Raw genomic sequence first — 10,402 nt, 5'->3', positions numbered from 1 at the left:
AGTACTTTACTACTCGTGCACTCAAGGTGAGATCATAGTCCCACTTTTACTCTTTTTGAACTTACATTTGGGATGAGAAAACATAAACATTTCTTTTACTAAGTGAACACAAGTACAGGAAAACAAACATTCTACATACGAGTTTAGAACAAAATCCTCAATTCGATTATCATTAGTTACACTTGCCGGGTGTAAGCGAGAACTTATGTTGTATGGATCCATATGGGTTTGACAAACCCTCATTCAAACGGTTCGCTACCGTTTACGAATGAAATATATTTTCGAGAAACAGTGTATGTTCTAGCACTAAGTGATGGGGTTCAATGGAAGGAATGTTAAGCATTGATAATTGGGTGCTCGTGAAACAAACTTTTGGAATGTATTACTATTATTTCATTGATGCAAATCTTGTGGTTCACTTGTACTTACTTACTTAAACCTATGATTTCACCAACGTTTTCGTTGACAGATTTCTATGTTTTTCTCAGGTCCTTGAACGATACATGATACATGCTTCCGCTCATTATTTGATACTTGCATTGGATGTCGAGTATATGTGCATTTCATGGAGCGTCTTTTGACTTTACTTTAAACCGTGTCGCCTAGATTTCATTCGTATTATAACGTTGTAACTTAACTATTGGTTGAACAATTCTTGTAAACTTTGGGAACAATCCTTATTTTGAAATGAAGGCGACATATTTTGGTCAAACTTTGTCTTAAAGACTTATGACCACGTAACGGGACCTAAGTAGACGGCGCCGTCAAACATGATTTGGTCGGGTCGCTACATAAATTAGGTTGGGTCATAGTGTATTACAATCCTAATGCTCAAGGCCGACATGCAGAAGTTTAACAAAAGTCATCTCAAAAGTCAACCTGACCTAATATGATCTTTAAATCTATACATGTTTATTAACATAGTATAAGTCTTGATAATTGAACGAATTTATAGTTTATCAAACTCAAAATATTATTTATTTCAGGGGCTATATTATATTTGAATTATCATGGCAATCGAACATGATTTTCATATAGTTTTCCAATACTTGAAAAATCAGATTATAGTGTTTATAAAGCTTTAAAACATGATAAGACAGTCAACTTTGACAATTGTTCAACAAGACGAGACGTGCCTTATATAGAAATTATTTACTCGATTAGTAATATTTGAAAATCCAATTTATCAATCTTATAAACAAGTTGTTTAAATATCAATTACAGATTCAAAAGCAATTTTAATTAATGTTAATTATAATTCAGTTGACAATAACTTTTAATCCGTTCATCGAAAACATACGATTTCTAAATGAAAAGTTATTAATTTTTTGACAGCTTTTCAATGACATGTATATCATATACCTTTTATCAATAATATATGTATCAAATTTGTGATTTAGCATAAACTATCTAACGACAAAATTAAAGCATACAAGCATGCATAAACATATATACTCGAGTACTAGACATGGATACACTATTAATATATAAAAGATAAGATATAAATGCTTACGTATCAATATTGTGATTCAATATTGCAGAAAAGTACGTAGACGCAACGGAGATGATAAATACTAGTTTGACTTGCGAACAATGCTCACGAACATTACCCATAACCTCCATAGTTATAACCCATAGTTTTCCTAGCTCTATCCCGCTCGGAAGGCTTGTTTGAAAATAATTCGCTCATGACCTCGTCGTAGTATTTTATGTATAATAATACTAATAACAATACTCCTAACTATAAGATTAATAATAATATTAATCTTAATAATAATAATAATAATAATATAAATAATAAATATAAAATATAATACAGAGTAATATAGATATTAATATGTGTGTGTTTGTTGAGCAAACTGGCCAATTTATAGAATGTTTCTGAATTCTGACTGCCATGCGATCGCATGGGTTTTATGACTATTTCTCATGCGGTCGCATGGCCCCAAAATTCAGCTCACAATTTTTTTGTTTTCTTGTTTGTCGACATTTTATTATATATATAATATATATATAATTTATATCAATTATATATATATATTATATTATATTCATGTACATAGTTGACTTGTAATTTTAGGTCCGTTGACTCGCACGTTGATACTCGACTCGTGTACCACTTTCGGTTTTTCGAACGCACTTTCGTACGTTTAGAAAACTAGCCTTTTACGTTACGCGACGTGTACCCTTATTAATAATTTGACTTACTCATCAATAAATTACCTTATAAAAAATGTAACTTATAAAATTGAGCGTTGTTGTCATTTGCTTCTATAAATCAGTGACTTGTTGTTTATCAAAATATATTATTTTAAATCAGGACGTTTTTTTTTGACTAAGTTAATATTATATTTTTGTAATATATATATATATATATATATATATATATATATATATATATATATATATATATATATATATATATATATATATATATATATATATATATATATATATATGTATATTTTCCAATTCAATTATAATGGTTTGTGAATCGTCAGGGTTTAGTCAAGGTTAAATGAATGTATGAATACAGTTTACACTTCTTGAGATTCAACTTAACAAACTTTGCTTATCGTGTCGGAATAATATAAAGATAAAGTTTAAATTTGGTCAGAAATTTCCGGGTTGTCACAATAATGGAGCTGCATTCCCCCAAATGCTCATGAGGTGTCAAGACAAACGTCCCTACAAACGCCCGAAATGGAGCGTTTGTGGGCGTTCGTCTTCAGGCGTTGGTCGGCGGATCACGGAGAGAGGAAAGGGGCGGCTTGTGACATGGCAGCATGCAATTGGTTATGAGTATTTTCTCTCTTCCACTTTTAATTATTTACACCTCAAATACCAATCAAATTTACCACATCACCGTCAAACTTCTTACAAAAGCCCCCAATTACAACCCACCTTTATCTGCCGTGATATAGTCATTGACTTGCCCCTAAAAGTACACCTTACTCACTTCACGTCACAATTACCTTTATCTATGGTCTTATATGTCTATTCACAAAATCGGCGCCTATTAAAACACTAATTATTTTTCGTTAGGCAAAATAATACTTTAATTTAGTTTTCTACATTGTACGGTTCAAGACCCACATGCCTTATAAAAAAAGAACAAAATATTACGAGTACTAAGTATTAATTATTAATTATTTATATTTATAATTACTGTAATAAAATTAATATAAAAAATAACATTTTTTTTTCATTGGCTCGCAATCAAGAAAAGCATCCCCGTGAAAGACGTTTTGGCTAGAAGACAGATCTTACCTTTAAATCAATCTACTTTATGTGTTTGGTGTAGACTTGAAACTGAGACAATCGACCATTTGTTAATTCATTGCAAATGGTCATCGAGTATTTGGTTAGATTTATTCCGATGGTGGAATATTTGGTGGGTCATCCCAGGATCTATCCTCGATTTTTGTTTGATTGGTACTATGGTATGGGAATCAAAGCATCCAAGTTTTGGAAGATGATAGGACCCGCTATCATTTGGGCCATTTGGACCGACAGAAACGACATTATTTTCAATGGCAAGTTTACATGTCGTTCAAGTATCGTTCGCAATATCAAACTCAAGGTCTTTCTTTGGGCGTCTAATCTCAAACTTGTTCACGGTATACAAGCTTACGTGTGGGAGCAAAATCCATCATTTCTTGTTTAAGTTATCCTTATTTCAATTTCTTGTAATGTTATGTGACCGTTTCTAAACCGTCATTGTACTTGTAATTGTTAGGTTTCATCAATTTGATGAAGACCTTTTATATATGACTTTTTTTTCGGAAGGAAAAAAAAAAAAAAAAAATCAAGGAAAAAAGTGAGACCAATCAATTTCAATTCCTACCCAAGCACATTATTTATGACCAAATTTTCTTCCCTTTTTCTTTCTCTCCTTTATTCATTTTCTAAACATACCAATATAACACACACACTGAAAACACCTCAACTGTGTGCCTTTTATTTATAAATCATAATCTAAATTATATTAAGCACTAGTGATGACAAAATGTTTCAGCTTAACAGCTTCAAGAAACTGGTGTTTAAGATCCACTTTCTCCACCTCCGGTCTCCGATCAACCATTACTGACCTCGGCGACGGCACCATCATCCACTGCTGGGTACCCAAGACCCGTAAACAAACCCGACCCAACTTACTCTTACTCCATGGACTCGGAGCCAACGCCATGTGGCAGTGGGGCCCAGATATCATCCCCCGTTTCGTTCACCACTTCAATGTCTACGTACCAGACTTAGTCTTTTTTGGTGACTCGTACACGACTCGTACGGATCGGTCTGACTCGTTCCAAGCTGAGTGTGTGTACCGAGTTATGGAAGTTAACTCAGTGAAGAAATTGAGGGTGGTTGGGTTGAGTTATGGTGGGTTTGTGGCGTATAGTATGGCAGCGCAGTTTAAGGAAATGGTGGAAAGAGTTGTGATATGTTGCGCCGGGGTGTGTTTGGAGGAAAATGACTTGGCTGATGGGTTGTTTCCGGTGAAGAGTTTGGAAGAAGCGGCGGAGATATTGCTGCCGCAGACGCCGGAAAAGATGAAGGAGTTGATGAGGTTTACGTTTGTTAAGCCGCCGGTGAAAACTCCTAATTGCTTACTTATGGACTTCATTGATGTAAGTTTAATTTTGACTACGTACATTTTTATCTCAAATGTATATCCTGTTATTATTTTACATATAAAAAGGAGATTAAGATTATAATATATTGTTAGTTTTTACCAAAGTAGTAGTTGCTAACTTGCTATGATATATTTACCAAATTTGTGGTGTAAAAACTTGTAAAAAAGTCTGGTCCACAATTGTTAAGAGGATTATTGACTCAAAAAACATTGTTACTTTGAAAAAAAAGTAGAGCATTCTGGAACATGCTTCATGTAATATAAATAAAAAAGTAGAATATAATATTCTGGATTAAAAGAGAAAGGTCTAAAAAATCATTCCACCAAATGCCAACAAATTAATTATTATTTTTTTATTCTACATATGTAAATCATATAGAAGAAATGAATAGTAGGCCTCATAGTTTCAGAACCACCCCTCAAACTTTTTATATTCTCACAATTCAATCTCAATCTTTATATACTTAACTTTATAACTTTTACAAACTTACCACATAATTTTCACATTACTCTATATATCTAAATGATATATAAGAAATGAATAGTAGGCCTCATAGTTTCAGAAACACCCCTCAAACTTTTTATATTCTCACAATTCAATCTCAATCTTTATATACTTAACTTTATAACTTTTACAAACTTACCACATAAAAAACCATTACACTTCTCATTCATTATAGATCGATGATATAGAAGAAACGAATAGTAGGCCTCATAGTTTCAGAAACACCCCTCAAACTTTTTATATTCTCACAATTCAATCTCAATCTTTATATACTTAACTTTATAACTTTTACAAACTTACCACATAAAAAACCATTACACTTCTCATTCATTATAGAGAAGAAATGAATAGTAGGCCTCATAGTTTCAGAAACACCCCTCAAACTTTTTATATTCTCACAATTCAATCTCAATCTTTATATACTTAACTTTATAACTTTTACAAACTTACCACATAAAATACCATTACACTTCTCATTCATTATAGATCGATCCCATAATTTTTACTAACTAACAACTATTTTATTATTATTATTATTATTATTATTATTATTATTATTTTGATTATTAAATCAACCACATAATTTTTCACTTTATTATTGTTTAACTTTTTTTCTTATTATAAATTAGCTACGTAACTCATTATATATATATATATATATATATATATATATATATATATATATATATATATATATATATATATATATATTATTCTCTACATCTCTAAAAGACAAAGGCTTTATGAATAGTTCTTCCCCATGCTTTAATCGTTTATACGTCGTGCAAAAAGGTTGTACCCACAATGACACCACACTAAACAATAATTATAGATCGATGATATAGAAGAAATGAATAGTAGGCCTCATAGTTTCAGAAACACCCCTCAAACTTTTTATATTCTCACAATTCAATCTCAATCTTTATATACTTAACTTTATAACTTTTACAAACTTACCACATAAAATACCATTACACTTCTCATTCATTATAGATCGATCCCATAATTTTTACTAACTAACAACTATTTTATTATTATTATTATTATTATTATTATTATTATTATTATTATTATTATTATTATTAAATCAACCACATAATTTTTCACTTTATTATTGTTTAACTTTTTTTCTTATTATAAATTAGCTACGTAACTCATTATATATATATATATATTATTCTCTACATCTCTAAAAGACAAAGGCTTTATGAATAGTTCTTCCCCATGCTTTAATCGTTTATACGTCGTGCAAAAAGGTTGTACCCACAATGACACCACACTAAACATTGAGAACCATTATAAACTTTAGGGCGCCAAATGTAAATTCTTAGGGTAAAAAATGTAAACTCCATAGGGGTCTAAAGTTAAAGTTCAAGGGCCAAATCGTAACTTCTTTATTTTTCATAAAACTCTCCAACAAATCTACCTAAATTTTTAACCGCCTTTAAATTTTTGTACGACTTGGGATAGGTTTAACTGACATAACCGTTAAACACGAAATAATTTTACGAACCAAACACAACAAATTATATCTGAAACGGAGTCCGACGCGGAGCGAGGGCTCCTCTACTAGTTTAAAGTAATTGGAATTCCTATTTTAAACAGTTCATATTGTGAATTTCTATGAGCTAAAAATACTCATTTGCAAAGATAACGAAAGCAATATATTATATATACACCAACGAAGCATTGCTTCAATGGTACCGCGGTTACACTTGTGTACTCGCAGGGCTAGAGGTCTCGGGTTCGAGCATCGTCACCCGCTCTAGGAATTGAAATATATTCCTTGAAGGTGGCCCAAAGGGAAGGTTTTACCGACCCGCTCCGGGACTAAGATCCGGCCCGCCTGCCCCTCGGGATGGTTAAAGGGTCGGATCCTCAGAGTGTGGTTCGGGTTTCCTGCCCGAAAGCGCATGTGTGTGTGCAAATGATGACTAGGCTTCGGTCCGGACTGATGCAAGCTTGCCTTTCAAAAAAAAAAAAAAAAAAATATATATATATATATATATATATATATATATATATATATATATATATATATATACATCTTAATTACATTTGATACAGGCTATTGTAAGTCACAATACCTTTGATGATCAATATTTACTTAAAAAAATAATAAAGTGTAACACAAAAAAGGTTGTGTTCAGGAGATGAATAAAGAACACGTTGAGGAGAAAAAGGAGCTCATTCATGCTCTAGCCAAAGACCGTAAGCTTTCGGAACTACCCAAAATACCCCAGGTCAACTTCTGACTTCAAGTTTGACTTTTAATGGCACCTGTTCTATGCACATTTTTGTACATGCAGACAATGTTATGAAACCGGTGCTTGACCCGGTTTCAACCAGGTTTTAAGCGATTGCCTGCAGACTTGTATATACGTACCATTAATAATTTTAAAACTGCAGCCAGCTAGGATAATCTGGGGTGATAAAGATCAAATCTTTCCGTTAGAATTGGGTTACAGATTAAAAAGGTAAGACTTTTAATGTCTGTGAGCCTGTGTTTTGACTTTTGAAAGTCAAATGGATAAAAAAATGAACAACTATTAATGGGTTATGGTTATGAATCATAAACATGCAGGCATTTGGGTGATAATGCAGATATGGTGGTGATAAAGAATACAGGGCATGCTTACATTGTCGAAAAACCGAAAGAATTTTACAAACACCTAAAGTCCTTTTTACTCCCTCAAGTCCCTCCTATTCCCTCATCAACCGCACAAAAAACGGCTACTGCCTCTCCAACTACCATAACTGCCACAACAGCTAACCACCACAATCCTCAACCTCTACAACAAAATGGCGTAGTAACCGTTACTACATGATTCTGACGCTCAAAATATATATTGATTACCTGACTGGTTGGTTACCTGAGAGGCTGAGACACTATTGGCACCTTGAAATCATGCGCATAATAGCAAGCTCATGCCAATTTGTTGGAGTCGCCCAAATTTTCAAATCTTTAACTGTTATTGACCGAGTGCAACTCTTTTACACCTGCTGTATCTATCGTTACTTACTAAGTGAAAGCGTTTAAGCAAAAGATTATGGGAAAACATATGGATCAGACACTAAAAATAGAAATCATGGCCACGGTTCAGATTTCAGAAGGCTGAGGATCTAAAATCTTTATTACATAAGATCCACTGAAATCTATGAGCCCCAAATTTTGGTCAATATGGGTCATATTCGATCTCAAATAGGTAAATAGGTCATGATTTACCGAGTATGTATATGTATTCACATGTATACAAGGGGGAAGTAACCAATTGGGGGAAGCGGGGGAAACAAATTTTTATTTTTCGTTTTTTTCGAATTTTTTTTTTTCAAACATCAAGATCACACATGAACATTTAAAAAAGACACTTCGTGATGAATGTTATTATTTGGGCGAAAAAACGATCGACAAAAATAACATTCAAGATGTAATATTGATCGTGAAGAATGTTAATCTTCGAACGTTTTTTTTCATGTTTTGTGAAGTACTTTTTGTCAAAATTTAGCTCGATTTAGAGTTTAGGGTCTAGTGTTTTGGTTTAGTCCCTAAACCCAAAACCTTAAACCCTAAACACTAAACTCTAAACTCTTCGTGTTAAAGCCTCAATCCAAACCCTAAATTTAAACCCTAAACCTTAAATTTCTAAACCCTAATATCTAAACTCTTAAAATACGTTCGAAAAAACACGGTAATTGTTATATATTATTTCTTCGAGCGTTTTTCTGCCAAAATAAAAACATTTATCACAAAGTGTCTTGTTTAAATGTTTATATTTTCATCCAATCTATAATGTTCGTGAACAAAGTTTTTTCAAAAAACGAAAAAAAAAAAATTGCTTCCCTTGCTTCCTCCCAGTTGGTTACTTCTCCAATGATCCTACCAATATATATATATATATATATATATATATATATATATATATATATATATATATATCCAACAAAAGGTGTTCAACGTGTTAACCCTACCCAACTTGTGTTAACTAGAGATGGCAATGGATCGGATATGGACCGGGTGACGCTATATCCATATCCATATCCATTTAGTTTTTGTTCATCCATATCCATATCCATTTAGTTTCACGTCATCCATCCATATCCATATCCAGTGGATTAAGCGAGTTAATGGATATCCAATGGATATTTAAAAAATGTTATAATATTTTATAATATGCGATTAAAACGAAAACGTAGTATAGCAAAAATAAATATAACATGACATTATTAAACCCTATCCATAAAAATGTGTAACCTTTGTCGAAGATATAACAAAATTTGTTAAATTTATTATAAGACATAGATTATAAAAAATTAAATATAAGATTTGTAAGTTTATTTTGTTACATATACATATTTTTTTGTAATATATTATAGTTATTTCATTATAGGGTTGAAAACAAAATGTAAATCTAATGGTAAATGAGCTTGTAACAGTACATATATAAGCACATATCTATATTTATATATTTGTATAGGTATTTCGGGTTGTAATGGATATATCCATGGATGAAACTTTTCATCCATATCCATATCTATTTAGGTTCATCCATATCCGTATCCATATCCATTAAGGTTCATCCATATCCATCACGAAGCGAATGGATCGGGTGGATATCTACCGGATCGGGTGGCCATTGCCATCCCTAGTGTTAACCCATTGGTCACCTTCACCCTGTATTTCTATATGAATCTAGTAAAGGATGCACAAGCTCAAAGGATAACAAACATAGAATTTTATTATTATTACTATTTTTTTGAAATAGTATTATTAAGAAATAACTTTACAAAACTAGGAATTTGGATAAAAGTTTTACGAAACTAGTATAACCGGACTTTGAAAAGTCGGTTTGTCACGTGTCAACCCATACCGGTGTTTCAAACGCCGGTTTGTGTCTACTTTGTTCAGATGGCATCGGCTTTCAGAGTGACGAGACACTTTTTTTCCACCCGTGCTCTAAACCGGCTTTTCAAGCGCCAGTTTACAGGCTTTTATTTTGTAATAGTGAAACCGGTCTTTGGAAAGCTAGTTTTCAGTGCTGCACCCTAGCTCAATTATAGACTGAAACCATGCCTTGTCATAATCAAATTTTTTATCCATTTTTTATTTATTTATACCATAATTATCTTCAATTTAATAACATCACAAACAACACAATTACATTTCAAACACATCAAACTGAGGTTTATACATAAACAAAATCACTATTTGAAAACTACAAAAAACACCAATCTCACATAGTTAAATGACTACAATTCGTCCATTT

At 32.3% G+C, this 10,402-nt stretch overlaps 1 protein-coding gene across 1 annotated transcript; it reads left to right on the top strand.

The window, feature by feature from the left end:
- Positions 1–3,989: 3,989 nt before the first annotated feature.
- LOC139847674 (uncharacterized) lies at positions 3,990–8,404 on the top strand. The gene is made up of 4 exons (XM_071837399.1): positions 3,990–4,628; positions 7,289–7,381; positions 7,548–7,615; positions 7,723–8,404. The coding sequence occupies exons 1-4, from the start codon at positions 4,002–4,004 to the stop codon at positions 7,964–7,966; spliced, it is 1,032 nt and encodes a 343-aa protein (XP_071693500.1). The 5' UTR covers positions 3,990–4,001; the 3' UTR covers positions 7,967–8,404.
- Positions 8,405–10,402: the final 1,998 nt, after the last annotated feature.

The sequence above is a fragment of the Rutidosis leptorrhynchoides genome, chromosome 5 (genome assembly GCF_046630445.1).
Source record: "Rutidosis leptorrhynchoides isolate AG116_Rl617_1_P2 chromosome 5, CSIRO_AGI_Rlap_v1, whole genome shotgun sequence".
Lineage (NCBI taxonomy): Eukaryota > Viridiplantae > Streptophyta > Magnoliopsida > Asterales > Asteraceae > Rutidosis > Rutidosis leptorrhynchoides.
Note: the sequence above shows the minus strand (reverse complement) of the source record. Positions and strands in the feature narration are given on the sequence as shown.